The sequence below is a fragment of the Haliotis asinina genome, chromosome 15 (genome assembly GCF_037392515.1).
Source record: "Haliotis asinina isolate JCU_RB_2024 chromosome 15, JCU_Hal_asi_v2, whole genome shotgun sequence".
NCBI lineage: Eukaryota > Metazoa > Mollusca > Gastropoda > Lepetellida > Haliotidae > Haliotis > Haliotis asinina.
This window is the reverse complement of record NC_090294.1, coordinates 13,253,412-13,274,338: the sequence shown is the minus strand read 5'-3', so window position 1 is coordinate 13,274,338 and position 20,927 is coordinate 13,253,412. Positions and strand designations below refer to the sequence as shown.

The window sequence follows — 20,927 nt, the reverse complement described above, 5'->3', positions numbered from 1 at the left end:
CAGTTATGTACCTTGTATGTTTTGAGAAATGTCAATCTTTAAATGATGCTCAAATCGGCTGGAATTCTATACCTGCACCTGCTTTTGTTTTGATAAATGTGTTCCAAGCATACGATTTTCACTTGTATTGTCAATGTGATTTTATGTATGCACATGTTGTTCAAGGGGCACATTGACATTTCTCATAGTTTGAAGTATAGTGTGACCAAATAAATAGTAAACAACTGCGTACCGACATTATCGTTTTCTTTCGCGTTTGTTATTTTACGTTCTCTTCTTTGAATTCATCATGTTAGAATGGTCGGATGGTGGTCTCGGTATTATAGAATCCATATGCACTTTTGAAACATGCAGATACGTCTATTTAATATCGCGGTGGCACATCAAATCTGCCGCCTGTGTGTTTGAATGCGCCGATTCGATGTCACAATTGTTCACAATGATCAAACCTGTCACAGTGATCTGTCGCCTCCCTGTGTAGACGCGCCGACTTGTGGCTGCGACAATACAGTGTCACGGTCGTCCACAATGATCAAACCTGTCATGATGATCAAACATGTCGCCTTCATGTGTAGATGTGTCGTTTGAGTCATTCACGATGATCAAATCTGTCACCTATGTGTTTAGATGCGCTGGTTCGGTGTCACAGTTGTTTTACAACTGTTTTACAATTACACTGCCGCCTTCATGTATTGACCCGCCGATTTCAGTGCCAGTTCACAATGATCAAACCGGTCACCTGTATTTCGATGCGCCGATTCGGTGTCAAGGTCGTCCACGATGATCAAACCTGTCACCTGTGTGACCTGTCACCTAGATGTGCCTTTACAGTGTTTACAATAATCGAACCTGTTACCCTCTGTGTGCAGATGCACCGATGCAGTGTTAAGAATGAAACCTAAGTCTGTATACAGTATGTGTAGATCTATCGTTCACGCCTGTATGCCACAGCTGACGCCTGAACGGCACGTCAATACGTCCCCGCTGTATCCTTCTGGTGTGTGTATCTAATAACAGTCACATCAGGGGTTCCGTGTACAGGCACATACTCACTGGGACATCTGGTAATTCAATAGGAGTCATGAAGGCACACGGAAGGAAGGATCTCTGACGTACGGTGTAAGATAAAAGGTAAAGTATTTTGTGAACATCTCTAACATTTGTAAGCTATGCCCGTGAAGCACATTTTTTTAAACAGTACCGAGTGTCGGATTAGTTGTTGCATAACCCCGTGAAACCAGATGATCGAATTCTTGGAAAGTAACAACTGGTCCACATTGTAGCATGTGCCCATGTGTCTGGTCTTGTGTGTGTGTGTGTGTGTGTGTGTGTGTGTGTGTGTGTGTGTGTGTGTGTCTACCTCTACCTCTCTCTCTCTCTCTTTCTCTCTCTCTCTTTCTCTCTCTCTCTCTCTCTGTGTATACCCCTCGCTCTCGCTCTCTCTCTCTCTCTGCTTTTACGTTGTCTTACGATTCTTAGTTTCTTGAAAATCTCCTCGTAAAATCCTCAGAATCTTTCAGTATTTAATCTCAGATATAAGTATAACTGAAGTTTAAAATACATACATTTACATATCGATGTTGTGTTTTCATATGTAGTATCGACGTGATGACAATAACTCATTAATTTGAAGTAACTGACACGATCAATATATACGATATCCGTTCCCGCCACCTGGCGGCTGTGTCGACACCAACTGCGTATCATATGCCTTATATTGGAGATTAGTTGACGGTTTTAGCCCCAAGCTGCGCTCTTTCACTACGGACAGTAAAGGACGAGGTGTGCATATAGAATGATAGCCTGGTCAACACGTCCCTTGACCGATCAGATATAACACCGGTCAGTTATAACACCCATCTCCCCAATCAATCTCCAGGTAGCTCACCTGTCGGCGGTCAGTACAACAGGTGAGTGTGTCAAATGCTAATGCGTATCCACGTGTTATAGGCTGTGTGGTTGGCGTGAACAGTGTGATATGGGAATGTGTTGGTAGTGGTCAGCTCACGTTTTTGTAAGTTGTGCACTGGCCATGAGGGGGGCGTGAGTCGGGCTCAAGGAACATAAACAAAAATCGAGGGACCTGTGAAAAACACATTAATCTTACCGAACACAACAATGCTTAGTTTGACTGTTTGAAGCATGGGTATCGGATCGTACACTTGAGACAACCTGTCTCAATCAAACGATACGAATCTTGCATCTTGCTGTTTTTCCTGCAGGTATTGTCTTTATAAAGTGTAGCGGGGTAAATTCCCCTTCCTAATACTCACAGTGACTACATTTGAACGTTTTGTCAAAATTTAATTATTGGAATGTAAGGCAAATCTTTTCGTAGCCATGGCTAAATTTTGCAGACGGTACAAAAACACATATTAAGAGTTACCTCCCTTCCATCGATTTGCATTCGCAAAATATCGGTACTTTCCGTGCATCATGTGTGATTCAATGTTATTCGAGATAAAGGAGTACTACCACAAAGTACAGAAGGAGTTGCCACTGGCAGCGGGGTACATTGAAAATAACGGAAGAACACTTATTCAGTCAGAAAACGACATTTGTGTGTGAAGTAAGATAAATGTGTGTCCCTGCTCTACGTAAAAAGAAACAGTTGTAGAAATAGTTCTAGCAGTCGTACTAGTAGTAGAAGTAGAAGAGGCAGAAGTAGTATTAATGCAAGTAACTGTATCATCAGAAAGTAACAGGAGTAACATTAATACCACCACCACCAGCAGTAGTAGTAGTGGCAGAGGTAGATGTCGAGGAAAAGCATGTTACACTAAGTTGTATTCAAGTTAGAGAAACTAAGAGTATCTATCATTAGTTTTGGAGTTTTTTTCTCCTATAGTATAGCGGGTATTAGTACGTGGATGTAGCGCTACATAAATACCCACACTATTATTATTATATTAAACAATATTAGTAGGAGTAAATGTTGTTGTAGCAGTAGCAGTAGAATCAGCAGGATAACAGTGGTGGCAGTAACGCTGCGAAGAAGGAACTCAACACATTTTGTGGTGCACTAAGAAGCAAATAAGGTACAAAACATTATACCAATTTTCATAACCATTATTTGTCAGAATAAAAACTGTCAAGACAGAAAACGTCTGTAAATTCCACACGTACATGTATAGTGACAAGTGGCTGCGGAAATGACCAAGAGTTCCTTCCCCCTCCTCGTTACGTCTGATAAACACAGCAGCCGGGAAAATGGTGATTTGAATAAGCTTTATTACGTCATAGAGGAACAATAAAATCCATACTTTTAAAACTCCGACACGCAATGGCACAGCTGTACTTCCCTTGTAGATACATGTATTCAATAACAATTCCGAAATGTTAATTTCCAAATTATGTATTACAAAGATATGATGCTTTGATGAAGGGACCGGAAACAGACGGAAATGCCCGATATATAATCTACACGATTTATCGATAAACCATCCAGCTAAAGTCTATCCAGGGCTTGACTGAACTCATAAAATGTTAGCCCCCAGTGAGAATGTGCCGCCTCATCAGTTCTCCCGCCTTCTTCCATCACCCCCCACCTCCCATCCTACCCCAGCTTCCTCTGTCCCCACTTCATTGGGTCGATAATCCGAACAGGTGGCGATGCCCTGATAACCTATGTGTGTCTGTCTGTTCGTTAGGACATGTGACCATATATTCAGTCTCCACCACACCTATGCACAACCCTGCTTGCAAGGCCATGAGGTATGTGTACTATCAACGTTCGATTAATATTGACATCATAATAACGCTTGTATTGATAAATGTGCACAGTCAACCCTGTGGCACTAACAGACTATAGTAACTGTTATTTTCGAAATTCGGTGCTTAATGGTTTGTTGTTATGTTTCGTGAGTTTATGTACATATAGAAATGTGAGTTACATCACGGAGACCCGTAAACAGTTACCATAATCAACAAGCACTCAATTGTGTGGTGCAAAACTCTTCTCTTGGCCATAAAACATAAACCACGCTACTCTCTGGGTCGTGCATTGATGATATATTTGTTCCGAAACACTGTGTATCAGCCTGTTTAGCCATCTTTTTATATTATTTTAATCAAATAATGTGTATTATAATGACAATAGTCAGTGTCTCGTGGGCCTTGGCGGCCGGGTGTTCACTTTTACTACATGTGCAATATATTATATGTACTTTTATTAGTGATTGTATCGTACAGCATGTTACACTGAAATATAATATCTTCTGTATCGGATGCGTTCGTGCACGACGAGACTGACAATTAGTGGCCAGATGAGAGTTTAATATACAGCTTGTCCCTTTAGGGCAGAATATGAGATTTGATATCCGATCTTTTGCTTCACCTGTTTTAATGTGTTGACTGTTGTGTCTGCATGATCAAGGCCGGATTCAGATCGTCAGCATCACAATCATGCCCTTCTGACCAATCCTATTTCATCTGTATTACTCCATTACAGTACTACCACCATCAATGGTTTCCACAAAACTCCATAAAACACAATACAATTTTCTTTCTATATATTAATAATATTATTATTATTATTTATCATAGGATATTTCATTCTCTTCCCACAGTGGTTACTTGTCACATCTTCCTACGTAACCCCTGTTCTAATACGGCCCTTTCTTGGTGCGAGTGTTCCAGACTCGTGAGTGGAGGCAATCAGATTTAGTAGTGCAATCAGCGACCTTGTTTCAAAAGTGATCGTTCGAAAGATCTCGGTAATTTCCGGATACATCGTAAAAACTAGAACCTCTTCCCGAGCGCGATACTGAAATGTTTCTTCTAGACAGAACTCAGTCATGTCATTTTTGTTTCTCCACATTGCTTGCATTTGTCAAGTTGAATCTAAGTCGATGTCTGATTGGACAGAGAAAAGGGAGATAAATCTGCTGCCATCTTTTGCCGCTATAGGATTTTATGAGAACCGCGAAATATGGCCGTATCAGAACTGATGTCGTAGGAAGATATGACAAGTAACCTCTGTGGGAAGAGCATGAGGATATTTACATAGCTCACATATCCATGCAACTATTGCTTGCTCAAGGCGCTGTTTTTTCACCACCATTGCCCAACCCACACTCACCACCACACAACCATCTCCCTCATCCACCCGCACCAAACAAACCACATCCAACTACCAGCAATGGTCCACCGACCTCTCTACCACACCTTCTGTGTTCCCAGAAGTCTGAAAATCTTTATTTTCTCACACTGATAACAGAAATCTCAACATATATATTTAAGTAAAACCTTTATAGTTACTATACATCTTCTAGATATTTGCCAAAGCAAATTTCACAGTAGCTGCTGGGAATACTGTACCACCACTCCACGTAGCCATCCGCTCACCCATATCATCATCATTATCGCTCAAACCGACATAGTGCCAAGCCTGTTTATCGCCCTCCCCTCCAAACACCACATTACACCATACCACACGCACACCAACCAACATACGCCGCTACAGCACCTCACCTCACCTACACCACACCACACCACACCACACCACACCACACCACACCACACCACACCACACCACACCACACCACACCACACCACACCACACCACACCACACCACCTACATTTCACTGTCACCAACAAGCCACGTCACCACCGCCACCTAACCTACGCCACACCACCACATCATCACCTGCGCAACTTCACACCACCTACACTTCACCATCACCTAACATAAGCTATACTTCACCGCCACCTCACCTACGCCACACCACCAACACAACATCACCTACGCCACTCCATCTCACCACAACCTCACCACCACGCCACCTCACCATCTCACTACCAGTTCCTTCTCTCCTCCCTCTTCCCCGAACGTAAGTAAATGAACTGAACAGAAAATTACCTCCCGCCAAATCGACCCTGCTGCCAGATAAGTGAGTATGTATTGTTTTACGCCGCTTTTAGAAATATTCCATCAATATCAATGCGGGGAATACCGAAAATGTGCCCATGTCCCCAGGTTTTCGGCGTGACGAGAGGACGGCTGCCATAAGAAAGCAGATGCAGTGGAAGCTGTCAAAACCGGCATCTGTTCAATCTGGCAAGCTGTCAACACTGGCATAAAATCATCACTGTCCCAACCGTCGCTTGTAATTTGTCATCAGCTCTACAATCCGGCACATTGTCTACATTAGATTATTGTATCACTCCCAGTGAGTGCCGGTTTGGACAGCTTCCACTGTACCATGCTATGAGTATATGAATGAGCCATTCAAGCGATGCCATTTTCACTTGCATACATCCATGGTAGGGGTCACAAAATCCGACCTGCATAAAAATGATTTCTCAGACAAAAATGTAATCAGTTGTGATCAAATAGGCTTTCGAGTTGTTACATTATTGTTTATGTTAAAATACTTATAGCAGCATGATAATGGCACGTTTTAAACTAACAGTGAGTGGAGTGTTGAATTTGAGCAATATTATGTCTAGAGTGTCAGCTAAGGTGTGTGGGTATGATCTTACGAAACATTTTGCAATATCACGACAAAGGACACCAGAAGTAGGCTTCACACATTGGACCCATGTGGGGGAATCGAACCCGGGTCAACCGCGTGACGATCGAACGCATTGGTCATTAGGCTGTCCCCGTATCTGCCAACCGTGGCAAGAAAGCCAGGTCCACCAAACCCGCAACAAGTGGTGCAAACAAACCCAAAAATATAATCAGGAGCAACCGAAATTCGAACCCAAACATTGGAAAGGTGGTACAAATGGTACCGTATACATCGTGACTATTAATAAAAAAAACCACTAGAGATACGTTCAAAATTATCAACAACAAGAATGATAAACTCAGCAACTGTGCCTATTCCCATATCTTCTATACGACCTTCGGAGCGTTTATCAATAATAGTCATATCGGCGTAATTGTCATTGCTGTATAATACTTTCACTTGAAGTATGCACGGACGCGTGTTAGTAATACTAATCAATGTGGAGACTGAGAACAGCTGACTGTGGCTATGGTTGGTGTTGTTGAAGATATACTGCAATGAAGCAGCTGTTCTTTCGAGATACAAATCCGTGGATGTAAATAAACACCGGTTAGCAGTATATTGAAAAAATCTGTTTCGACCAATAATTAAAACTCTCCAAGTTTATGCTGTGTATGCTGTTCAGTATGCTTGTTCGTATGGAAACATGTTGGATCAGTACACACATTTGTTTATATGGTTCTGGTGCACAGTACATATTGGATTTGTGTTTCTGTAGCATAACCACATTGTTATAGAGAAATCTACATCTCCGACTAGAGTGTCACGAGCCTCAAGCTAACGAACCATGCAGTAGCTAATATACAGCATCCACATGAAAGTATTACTCTGGTGAGTAAGTGAGTTGCTGTGTGCTGCGTTAAACTACAACTCGCCACCATCTCACCAACCACTCCCCGGAGAGATACATCGAACCTGGTGTTGGTTTTACCAGGGATACTCTACAACACATAGGCTCCCTGGTTTTACACATCGACCCTGATTCATCGGCGTGACGAGCGGACCACTGAGCTACCCCACGACCTTACTCTGACCTCAAGGGGCGGTTGGCTAGTTTTTTGGTTCCCCACATGGGTGCAATGTATGAAGCCCATTTTCGGTGTCTGCAACTGCAACATTGCTGGAATATGGAACAAAGTGATGTAAAGATAAAATTAATGAAAGTTATTCCGAACTAGGGTAATTTCCGTGCTACAATATTTAGATCATGTCGTCAATATTATTCTAAAATATAAAATTAATATGCCCAGAACCCTTGTCTACAAAAAATTCAGTTCTGTCTTATATCTTCATAGAAGAACGGATTTCAAGTACGGCTCATGTCCAGTTGATAAGAATCCTATTTCAAGGAAACTCCCGTGTGATTTTTGCAGAAACTCAAATTAAGGGAAATCACTCTAACCGTCAAAACAGACAGTGTCCATTTTTATCTGCTCCACAAGCGAGCACTGCCGAACATTTCTGTCAAAACTTGGTGGGAAAAACGGCAGTAATGCAGTTCCGTCATAATGATATGTGTCCACAATTATTTAATTATGATCGACACATTAACAAGACATGATTACAATATGCGGGTACACACCCAAAGTCGTGGCGTAATACACATTCTGGCTCAGTACCAAGGGCAGGGTTCTCCCGACTGCAGTGACCCTTGCGCACTAATGCGATGAGCTAACATTACACACAAGGTAAGCAAAACCAAGAATACATCATAGTAGTAATGTAAATTAAATGGCGCCCAGTTTGAGACTGCAATTGTGACATAAATACCCAGCGTTTGCATGGATAGCCAAGGTCCTCGAGAAGAGGACATCTTATTGGTAAAAGGTCTGTCTCAAATAACACCTTGAGACCACCCTCACCCTCATTCTGCGATATCCATGAACACTGCTTGTTTCTGTTACCCTATGTCTAACAGAAAATTCTCTACACGTAGGAGTAATTTGTACGTCTGAGATTGTTTATAACTATTATCCAAGGCCTACTCGGGTACTGGATCCCATTTCAGTCAATGTTGCTTCTAACCTGCCTTACAGATGGTCTGTATACACCAGCGAGCACTTGACTGAGTAATAACACATCGCAATATTTCATGGAATAATTTTTACCTTGATTGTGAACTTTTGAAAAAGTAATCAAATGCTCAGTCACAGATTGTCTATTTAGCTGTATTCACCTCTGAAAATCATTATTTGTTTGGGTTTGATTGTAGGTTTGATTGTGTTGTAATGATTTTATCAATATGTTTGTGTTTATTCAAGTTAATACTATCTGTTAATACTCGAGCCTTGACCTGACAATCCAGTGATCGACAACATGAGAGCCTGACCGCCCGATCCCACTAGTCTCTTCGTATCCCACATTGGTTGTTGAAGACCAATTCAAACCCGAAAAAGTAAAAGAAATCATCATGATTATAATGTACCCTTGTGCGGTACGTTTAGTGAGTGAATGCGTTAATACAGTCCTGTTACCGACCATTTTAGAATTAGGCTTCAGCAATACATGCCTCTCTCTAGGGCCACTGACGCTATCAGACTGCTTGACTTGGTCGATGACTGTCTTAGAACAACTACGTAGATAGATGCTCATGACGATGCTCATGACGATGCTCATGGCGATGCTCATGACCGGATACTCCGGACTCGATTACGACTGGGTACTGCAGACTCGATTATGACTGGATACTGCAGACTCGATTATGACTGGATACTGCAGACTCGATTACGACTGGATACTGCAGACTCGATTACGACTGGATACTGCAGACTCGATTATGACTGGATACTGCAGACTCGATTCACATAGCTGATATCGTGTAGCGTGAAACGAATGAGTTTAGTTCCACGCGATACTCAGCGGTATTCCAGCTATATGGCGGCAGTCTGTAAATTAGCAGTCTGGAACAGACAATCCAGTGATCGACAGCATGAGCATCGATCTACCCAACTGGGATACGCTGACATGAGTCAACCCTGACAACCCGATCCCATTAGTCGCCTCTTACGTCAACCATCGGTTGCTGAAGATCAATTCTATCCCGGATGTTCAAGGGTAAAGGTTCAAACGACAAGACAGTTCATCTGATATTGGTATTGCATTAGAAACAAGTCTGTCAACATTGTAACACTTTCGTTTTTCAGGTGCACGCATCGGAGGTCAAGAGACGACAGAAGACGTAGCATCAAACTCAAACCAACACAAAAGAGAACTGAAGATATAGTCATCATTGTCAAATAGAAAGTCTCGGACAACTCAAGACTGTCACCATCGTGAAGACCCAGTCTCATTTATAAAGACAGAAACTCGTCGACCAAGAGCTTTGTAAGTGATTGTAAGTTGTGAATGTAAGGAAACAAACAACAAAACTGAACACATCGAAATACAAGGTCAAATTCAGGGTTTCTAATTCTCCTCCTAATGAACATCGTCTTTCCCCCTGAAAGGAACTGGGATGAAGGGAAGATAACGATGAGAACTGCCATTCAGGTCAACACAGTAACAGTGAATGCTGCTATGTTCACGCACTACATTGTTATCGGATCATTCCTGCTACTTCCGGCTATGTTTCATATAGCTGAGCAGCAGCGATCTAAGCGAGCTTCCGGTTGCAGTTATATCCTCATGGCCGTGACCTCCGGTTCTCTTCTGTCCTTCATCTTTGGCGTTTCGGCGATGGTACTGATTCTGACTGGTATCCCTAGTGACAATATTTGCTCATGCTATGTAAAATGTGACATAGCTGTTCTTGTCTTCTTGATGACAAGTGTTGTGTTGAATAATATGAACACTAATCACGTGAAGGAATGTACTGTTACTGACATCGTTTTAAGCTGGAACTGCCTGGCTGTTGTATCGTGGGCTGTCTTTGCCGTTGGGGTCCAGACGGTATTACAGAACCCCTATGCTGACGGATTTAAGTGTGTTTCCCGTTACGCCATCAGCTTGCCATTGGACGTCCATATCTACATGCCGGTGTTCTCAGGTAGACAAGACTCCACTACCTTGGTGGTACTCAACGCATTGGTGTATATGCCGCCATCGCTTGTCATCCTCGTCGGAGGCATCATACGCCCATTTAGCAGCCCATACATTCCTGGTAAGGCTCTCCAGAGTTGAAAGTAGATTCAGAGCGAATTTTTTTGTGTGCCGCTTTTAGCAATATTTCAGCAATAGCACGGCGAGGGACACCAGAAAGGAGCTTCACACAATATACCCATGTTAGGTATCGAGCCCCGGTCCTTTGCGTGACGAGCGAACGCATAAACCACTATTCTAACCCACCGCCCTTACTTGGGCCAGACAGTGAAGTTACTGATGAATGTTGGTTTACGTGTGATACGCAGTGGACCAACTCACTGCGCAATCCATTCCCCTTTGTAGCCTCAAAGAACCACTACATTTTCCTAATTAAAGGGGGACTTTGAGTCTAGTCATTCGAAATCCGGTTTTGGAGTGACCCAGAGATCAAGAGCTTAGGTTACTCTGTACAGCGGCCTCCGTGGTGTACCCTTCTCAGAACGGGCTCTGCCTATGATATCAACCCGTCAACAACCAGGTTGGAATTGGCCTTCAGTATCCTATGCTTGATGTAAGAGGCGACTAACGATATCGGATGGTCAGGCTGGCTGACTTGGTTGACACATGTAATCGGTTCCCATTTGCGCAGATCAATGCTCATGTTGTTGATCACTAGATTGTCATCGTATCTCATTCGAAAGCCAGCCAATCGTTAACCATGCCTTAACCACGAATCTACCGCTCTGTCGCTCAATCGAAAGAAACGATTTAGTCCCTGAGTGAACGGCCATTACTTATTATTAATGTTGTCATTGTATTCTTTCAGGTGCGCTGCTCAAAGGGCAAAACGAATGTACAACCTGCCAACGTACTTTGAGAATATTTCATAGTCGGACTTGGATATTATTATTAATCCTCATACTTTGTGTTCTCAGACCAATCTGGTTGCTTAACAACTGGTTCCGTCACCATGACTACAGTGATATTGCTCCGACTATACCCATCTTGATTCTGTTCTATCCAATCAGCATTGCACAGTTTATGAACTTTCTCAGTATTCATAATACCAAGTGCACCACTTTGTCCCAGATATACCATACTTGACTGGCTTCAAATGCTTACCAGGAAATGTTTCTTTCTTAATTGTCTAATGTATTAAATCTCCATTCGATTACGATATGTATCCAGGATCGGTTCGCCACCATCAAGTTTGTTTTCAGCTCTGTCTACCATTTCCATTAATTACTGCTGACCTGGAAAATTCGTCCTAGAGTTTCTTAGGGTAGCCTTTCACTCACTATTTTCAACGTTAGTGCTGTTGGAATCAAATCGAAATCAAAAGACTTGGTGATGAAATGATCAGGCATACTTGTCCTACCGGAATAAAGATTTGATACAGGAGATAATCAATGGTGCCAATTTCACGGAATTCATTATACGACAAATGTGGGACTTCTCCGGCATGTATTTCTTGCTACTTTCAACAAACGACGGTGAACCGTTTCAGTCACTGCACGTTACAGTCATGTGCCGAACTGTGGGACATATACGTTTTCTTTATTGACAATGGTATTGTTTCTCTCAGAGACATGTATACGAAGCTCTTCAGTCGCTGCTACTCAGACTTTTGCCCATACCATACGAATGGTGAACTTTTTTATTACCACGCACTGTAAAAGTGCCGAACTGTTGTATATGTGTCATTTGCACTAACGTTAACAAACACGGAGTCAGACACAATTGACGGAACCCTTGGCGTCACAATCTGAAGTTCTAGAGACTAATTCAGCCTCCTGATCCGTGTTAAACGCTGTATTGTGGAAGTGTCCAAATAGATCTTTTCATGCCAGTGACATCTTTCAGTTCAACTTTACAAGAACAAGTTGCAGTACTGCCATCGGAAGCGCTAACCACGACCAAGGGGCCAAGCATGTTTCGAACGTATTTTACTATCTGAGTGAGGACAATATTGACGCATACGAATAGTATATATAGCCTTTTCGCATAATCCGGTGAATAACGGGAATCCGATAATCCCTAAGAAAAGATGACAACTTCGTTGATTTATTCTTTCGCGACGTTTCGGTGTAGATTTTTACACCATTTTCGGGCATTAGAATTCTTGCGATCTCGCACCAGGCAACGGTGTGGGAATCTATAGCGAAACGTCACAGCATAACATAATTAAGAAGCTGTCATCAACAAAGTATCATATTTTCGAAAGTTAATATTACTCATCGGCTTCCAAAATGTCAGTCAGATGAAACCCTGCCGTCAGCTGTGTCATTCCAACCTCACATGGTAAATTGGTCAAAGTTATTTTGCATCGTAAGGTATCAGTGCAGGACAGACAGCAAGCATGCCTGTAGACACTTACAGCTAAGGTGAAACCCCTGAGTTAGTATATGTTACAGCTCAGTTTTTCTGATCTCGGTGAGTCTGGAATATACTTTCCTCAGCGAGTTATGTGGCATAACGTTCATGGACACACCTGTGAAACAGAAGTAGTTTCCCCATCGGGGAGAGATGATCCTACCCTACCTTCAGGCCTGTGCGTTATTTGTTGCATATCGAATACTGTTAATGACATTCAAACGATCTCGCGATTACTCGTTCTGGCCTCTTAGATATGTTTGACTCATTTGCAAAGGTCGAGATCGCCAGAATGTCACTTACAATGTTCCACACAAGCCCACGATGTGTGAAGCCGATTCTCTGCAATGTTCCAGCATTGTCACTTTAGTTTCTGGGTCAGGAAACCCTGTGAATGACATCATGAGCATCGATATCTACACAATAACGGACGGCATGACCCAACCAAGTAAGCAACTCGGACCCCATAGTCATGTCTCACAACGCGCATAGGTTGCTGGATAAACAGTACAATTAGGGGATCATTATCTGCGGGTATTCGCACGGTCGTTTTGAATTTGTCTTTTCATTTACAAAATACGACGTATGTTACTGTTACTTACGATTTACATCTACCATACATGTATTATCTATATCACAATTTGTCAATGAAGGGATTTGTTTATTTACAGATGTATTTGTATTTTGTCGCATCAAAATGGCGACTGGCTGAGCGGGTAGGATACTCGACTGCAACACCTTGACCCTAGGTAAACAACTTTTCAGAACTGTCGATATTACCGGGGTTTTGCAAATACGTATCATGGGATAGCTGATTGAGGGATTACAATTATAAACACTTAATGTATTTCGACAGGTGTTTGTTATTGATTGTGCAGATAACATGTCTTTTGTTTGTGTGTCTGAATATTGCCAGACCGGAAGTAACACGTGTAGTATCCACGATGTATATCTAAAGATTTAATACAATACTAATACATGTATCTCACTACCAGTATTTAGTACAGCATTTTATGCTGGGACAGATTTCAGTACGACTGAAAAACATGTCATACGTATCTCATGTTTAGCCGAGTCAGCAAGAATCGTATTTATGCTTACACATAGATAGGATATTTATATAGTGCACATGTCCACCCAAAAGTGCATGCTCTGACAATCCAGTGATAAACATCATGAGCATCCATATACACAACTGGGATACGGTGACACGTAGCAACCAAGTCAGTGAGCCTGACCACCCGATCCCGTACGTTACAACAAGCATGGGTTGCTGAAGACCAATTCTAACCCAGACCTTCTTCATTGCTGAGTGCACCATACATCCACCGAAAAGCGCTCCGGAAAACACTACCAACTAAACCTAACATGCCTATACCACACACACACACACACACACACACACACACACACACACACACACACACACACACACACACAAACACACAAACACACAAACAATACAAATACTGACCCTCACTTCGCACAAGCAATATTTGTCATGCATCAGTCAGCAGAGCGGGAGCGTCGTAATTCGAAATGTTTGAAGCGTACGTAAAATATGCCCGGTGATTGCACCATACATCCACCGAAAAGCGCTCCGGAAAACACTACCAACTACCAACTACCAACTACCAACTAAACCTAACATGCCTATATCACACACACACACACACACACACACACACACACACACACACACACACACACATACACGTACACAAAATACAAATACTGACCTCAAGCAATACTTGTCATGCATCAGTCAGCAGAGTGGGAGTGTCGTAATTCGAAATGTTTGAAGCTTACGTAAAATATGCCCTGTGTTCCCGTAATCTTCACTCCAAATGAGGCGACATGAAACCTTTACCGGGACACAAAGCAATAGCCAAGATATGTGGCGACAGTCTTATCGAGTCTGGACTAGACAAACCAGTGATTGACGTGATTATCAACAACAGTTAGGGTACAGTGACATGCAATTTATGTATAGATATATGGGATTTATTATAAATATGTATAAATCATTGTAAATGAGGTGAGACTATAATAAAATATCTACCTGTGTGTTTGTGTGCCCCATTGGTCGCTCCTACGACAAGTATGAGTTGGTAAAGACCCGTTCTAACCCGGATCTTCACGAGTTTCACGCATATGCATGAAATTTGACATGTCATTACTGATTTAATATTGCAGCCACATTTAGTACACCAATATACATTTACAAAAAACACATTCACACACGATATGTACGTAACAATGCTTGCTATATTAACCTAAATAGCAGACCATTAATTAAAATGAAAAACAGGGCGAATGTCCACTACTTCTGGCCAAAATGAAACCTGTTTTCGTTATACCTACAAAACCGTTACTCATTGGGTGTGATGTGTTAGGAATAAATAGCAGGAATTTTCAACAATCGCTATTTTGGGTGTGTATGAAGACAACAAGGCACCACCCACTTGTCATGAGGTGAAACCCAAGTTATTTTTAGAATGAGGAACTTGACCTGATATGACGTCACTTCGTGGCAAGAACGCCAATACTACTTTCCTAACAAACATCTTTATAACGTTAACAATGTTAACGTTAACAACGTAATTTTATTACTTTCACTGTACTTGTTTTCAAACAAATGAACAAGAAAAACTCAGTGAACCCAAAATACATGAACAGTACTAGTAGCTTACACAATCCTTGCCTAAAGCAAGAAAATTGTGTTTCCAATAAATGCAATGCATGACGGGTTTGAAGGTAAACTTCAAAACACTGAGAATGATTGCGTATGGTTTTACGGTACTTTTAGCAATATTTCAGCAACATCACGACAGGAATGATGGACCTCGCCGCTCATAATTATATATATATATATCTTTCGTGTTTTGTTGGGTTTTTTTGGGTTTTTTTCTGTTGGGTTTTCTTTGTTTTGTTTTGTTTTTTTTGTTTTTTTTTTGTTTGTTTGTTTGTTTGTTTTTTGATTGCTTCAATTTTGCAATGGAGATATATTGAAGAAGACTTAAAAATGGATGTCTAACCATGTGAAGTTGAAAACTACAAGCTCTTACAGCTATTTGGTTATTTTATTTTCCAGCAGACTATCTTAGTTCAGACGCTCGTTAATGGGGTTAATAACGCCCTTCTTCCAATAAAACAGCTTCATCATAATGTAAAAGAAGTCTTTTTGCCACGTGTCATATTTCAAATCTTTGATACACAAATTAAGCATATCTCTTATATTGCACATAAATATGGGGTTTTCAGGAGTGCTGATTCTAGAAAGATGTAAAACACAGTAAACATGTTCTTGGTGTTATTAACACAACAAACGTAGCTGCTTTATCTGAATGCAGTCGCCATTATATTTGTTGTGATTCTATTATAAGATGCTTTAGGTACTGGTGTAAATTACTGATTATGGAAGAGACTAGATATCCAAAACAACCCGATATTATGTTAAAATGAATGGACTATGGAATGAATGGAATAACCGCAAGTCATGCGATGAAACTGACAGATGTTTATGATTTTATCTATTTGGAATTTTTAGAATACTGTTAACACTGGCTTATTTGTTAAGCAGTTTCTCAACGAGTTAAAGATTATACAATCTAGTGTATATTTTCTATGAAATATTTTATTCATGTGTCCAAAGTACGTTTAATATGGAATCATGTTTGTCAGCTTTATATAACAACGGTCTAAGTAAACTAAATAAAGTCTCAGTAGAGTTTATACGTGTATAAGGAACAACACTGAGACTAAGTTTACTGATCTAACAAAGATTTAGGAAGATTTTGTATCACTTTTAATAATAGGTGAATTATATATCACGAAGAATACAGGTAAAAGAAATAAAGTCCGAAAGGAACTATGATTTTGTCCATTTTATAAGAAATTTTAAAGACGAGGTTCATTTTATGCCTATATGTAAAATATTTACTGTAAAAATGTAATTCAATTAAACAACCTGTCAAATATGAACTCTTTTTAGTCTCCCTATTTGTTTTACGTGTAAACATCATTTGATGTAAATATAAATCTGGCAAATGTTTCGGAGGTTGATTAGGGTTTGACGACTGATGTTTAGTTATTAATCGTAAAGTAATATGAGTAGTGAAGTCTTTGAAGGGCATTTAGAAGTGAAATACATAAGAATGAAGATTTTTATGGATATCAACTTCTTTATATGAGAACACAACGTTTGTGTTCCACCTGATGAAGGAGTAAGCATTAGCTCCGAAACGTTGTGTTCTCATATAAAGAAGTTGATATCCATAAAAATCTTCATTCTTATGAGTAGTGAAGATAGTAGCATTGGGATATTTTGATCTCCATTGCGCATGCGGAAGACCGAGCAAGATGGCGACTGTCAAGTGAGGGAAACTTTACGATGAAAACATTCAGGGTCTGCTAAAATTCGACGCCGAAGACATCGACTGCCGGTTCAGTAGAATCACTTTGGGTGACAGGATTCCATTTTCATGTAATGTGAGGTGACTTCCCACTAATCGGGAATTGCATTAAACCGGAAGACGTCTTGAAACCAGAGGAAACATTATTCGGAGAGGTGGTACACCTCAAACTGGATATACATCATGTCCGGATTTTTATCAAGTTTCAAGAAATTGTTGCGACTTGGAGGTGAAGACTTCAATAAGAAGAAGGCACCAAACAAGAACATCATTGTTGATGTCGATCCTCTACAGCAGTGGGATATAATAGGCGAGATTGGCGATGGAGCATTTGGCAAGGTTTACAAGGTGAGTTTGGCAGGACATTCGCTGGCAACAATTTAACTATTTTATGTCAAGGTAACAGATGGTTGCTCTTTATTAACATAGCTGTCATATTTGTAGTGCACGAATATATTGTGATATGTAATAAATGATAGTATCTCTAAGACATGGTAGCGTCATGGGTGAATGAACATACACCAGCACAAGGCCTGAACAGGTGCAGCTATTAACAGGATCTCAATACACTGTCAGTGGTGTGGATTCCAGTTCATGAGGACCGTGATGAGGGTTTGATTCGTGTGAACAGTCACCAGGGAGGAGTCAGCTTAGATTTCCTAGATTGTAGATTGCTGGTAATGTTTATTTTGATTCTACAGGAACAATATGAATGCCCAAAGTCACCACCAGTCCTGTCTAATCCATGGGAATTCATCTCTGTGCACATGTAATCTTCACACGCTATTATCCATTCCAAATGTATGATATCTTGCGTTAAATACCAATGATGTCAACCTGAGCTGAATCTGAAACTGAAAATAAATGCAGTATGTTATTCATTTTATTCATGTAGAGGCAAGGTTCTTCTTATGACACAGTTGTTAAGAGGAGGTTGTCAAGAAAACATTTTGACCCTTCCCGCTTAATTTCTACAGTCTTGTTAGATAATTCACGGTACCCTTGGCATTAGGCTATCCGTTTTTTATGGCCTTGCTGTCTGTTAGATGAAGAGAAATGTTCCAGCTAACCAAACATGAAACATGGTTTTGGGACTGCTGTTAAGAATATTTAAGTTATAACTTTGATTCATGACATTGGTCTTTGATTTCATGCATTTTGTCTCTAAAATCAATGAGGTGTTTTATAGCATCATTGCCAGGAGTTCCCAAATCACCCAGCAAATCATTGGCATGATTACAATGAATGCATTAATTCTACTTGCTTTTAAGCAACAGTGAAAATCACCATAACGCCCCAGAAAAAATCTGCTTTATGGACACACAAACAATGCAAATTTTAGAAATTGCCTTTAAATACATTCCTGAACCCAGCAATGGACCTTTTATGTAAAAATTGAAGTGTTTGATTTGTTTACCTTTAGGGGTAATGTGTCTAATAACATTTGAGATTTAATCAGAATTAGAAGTTTTGTGCTGATATAAGGTACTTCTAGGTTATCCTTTATTGGATATTAGAAATAACATTGATTAAAATAATTATAAAGCAGAACAGTCAAGACTGGCAACACCTAACAGGAACGTGTGAGAGACACATGTATGATCTGTGAGGATGAATGTAGGTCATCTGTCAGCTGGCTGCAATCAACACAGCCTGCACACATGGTATGTGTATATAACACACCTTGTGGTCTGCAGCCATTACAGTTATCACCAGCCAAATAATGCTACACTTTCCTGCAATAAAAATTGCTTTTGGTTATCCTACATGTCATACATGGTAGGTGTGGTTGCATTACAATGATATCTACAAAAGTTTTTATGTTTTATCAGTGAATACTTAAGTAGAACATTCTGTATCTAAAAAATATAAAAAACTGAAAATCACTGATAACATTTCACTGTGTTCACAGATAACATGTTTGTATTGTCAGTTTTTTTCTTTTTTTGTATAGTCAGTTCTAAACATTCTCTGACCTATGACATGATGATAAACAATATGTCCATTTCCTATTTAATTTTTATAACACCACTATGTGTGCAGTGTAGGGATGAAATGGTACACCTCAGTATTAGTGTAACTGCTGTATTTGGCCTCCTTTTCCATATACTCTAGTTCAATCCCTTAATTGTTGCTATTTTGTAACATCATTTTATTAACCTTTTAAAACCTTACCTAGTATGTCTAGAAGTTGAATAATTTTCTTTGCTAGACAGACACTATTTTCCTGGAAGTATGTTCTCATATGTTGAAATGGTCTGAACCAAAGGTCTTGTACTTCAGCAACCCATGCTTGCCATAAAAGGCAAATATGCTTGTTGTAAGAGGTGACTAATGTGATTGGGTGGTCAACGTCTTCACTTGGTTAGCACTTGTCATCGACTCCCAATTGCACTGATGTTCATGCTGTTGATCACTGGATTGTCTGGTCCAGACTTCATTATGTACAGACTGCCACTGTATCACTGGAATATTGCTAAATGCGTCATGAAACTAAATTCACTCATGAAGGTCTTGTACGGCAATGCATATCACACTGTGGCAAGAACATACTGTTTCACCCCTTGTGCAGTGCTTGAAATTAAGTTTTAATGATGAGAGATCTAGTGATGAGCTTGATGTTAAAAGGAAAAGTTACAATTTAGGACAGACCAAAGTTCAGGTGCAGTGGGCCCAAAGCTCACAGAGCTCAAGAGCTGCATTAATACCGAATGCTGGTATGCATGCATTGTCATGTTTCATGTTTGTCTATGATTGTGGCAATGCTGAACACAATGATAATATCGAGTTCATAATTGATGGCTGGGATGCAGTATGATACATGTGGCAAGAACTCAAAATGTTAACAATGGTAGTGGGACTAAGAGGACTATAGTGTTTATCAAAATAGATACAGTTAAGGAATGAGAAACAAGTTTTTACTTGCAAGGTCATCAAGTACAGTGTTAAATATTTGACAGTGGGGTCTATGGATTACATCATCTTTGCATACAGCAGATATATTCAGAACATAGACAGTGTCATTCAGTCTGGATTTATTGCTCTTAATTTTTGCCAGGAGGCATGAGTGTGTAAACAGTCTTGGTCTTGTCATCCAGATGGAAACTGCACTGGATTGTTTCCTAGGTGTACTTTTGAGAGCAGGTAGTTGTTGTTAGTTACATAATCGGAACTGGTTGGTAGTGTTCCCCAGTGACATGAGTGGGTGATTTCAAGTTATAATTATAGATTTCAACTATATATGGCAGTGGTCTGAAAATAATCGAGTCTTGGCCAGACTATCCATTGAGCAACAGCATGAGCATCAATCTATGCAATTCCGATATGATGACATGTGCCCACCAAGTAAGGAAACGTGTCTATCCCTTGTATTTAATCACCTCTTATGACAAGCATGGGTCAATTCTTACCCAGATCTTCACAGGGTCCGAATGATATGGATCACTATCATGTCTGTCGTGTGAAACATAACTGACTGAAGCATATAGATAGTTTCTACATTCCAATTCCAGGCTTGGTCATGTTGGTGTTTTAAGGCAACAGATGAAAAGTTATGTAGGAATTCTGTTGTACAGATGAATGCTCATTTAGTCATTATGTCTA

General features: G+C 40.5%; 2 protein-coding genes across 3 annotated transcripts in view; both read left to right on the top strand.

The window, feature by feature from the left end:
* Positions 1-1,714: 1,714 nt before the first annotated feature.
* Positions 1,715-13,645, top strand: LOC137265304 (uncharacterized). Its single transcript, XM_067800664.1, has 3 exons — positions 1,715-1,910; positions 9,660-10,615; positions 11,363-13,645. Exons 2-3 carry the CDS (start codon positions 9,937-9,939, stop codon positions 11,638-11,640), a joined length of 957 nt encoding a protein of 318 aa, XP_067656765.1. The 5' UTR covers positions 1,715-1,910; positions 9,660-9,936; the 3' UTR covers positions 11,641-13,645.
* A 3,600-nt stretch (positions 13,646-17,245) lies between these two features.
* The window catches only part of LOC137266425 (serine/threonine-protein kinase 10-like), a 114,150-nt gene continuing 110,468 nt past the window's right edge, over positions 17,246-20,927 (top strand). For both annotated transcript variants that reach the window (XM_067801918.1, XM_067801917.1), the window contains exon 1: positions 17,246-17,672. In XM_067801918.1, the coding sequence (XP_067658019.1) occupies positions 17,508-17,672 (165 nt within the window). In that variant the 5' untranslated portion in view covers positions 17,246-17,507. The remainder of the gene's footprint in view (positions 17,673-20,927) is intronic.

Excerpts from the sequence above, each read along its gene's own strand:
- LOC137265304 (XM_067800664.1), top strand. The coding sequence starts at position 9,937 with ATGAACATCGTCTTTCCCCCTGAAAGGAACTGGGATGAAGGGAAGATA. Across the intron at positions 10,616-11,362 it reads TAGCAGCCCATACATTCCTG|GTGCGCTGCTCAAAGGGCAA; the intron begins GTAAGGCTCTCC and ends GTATTCTTTCAG.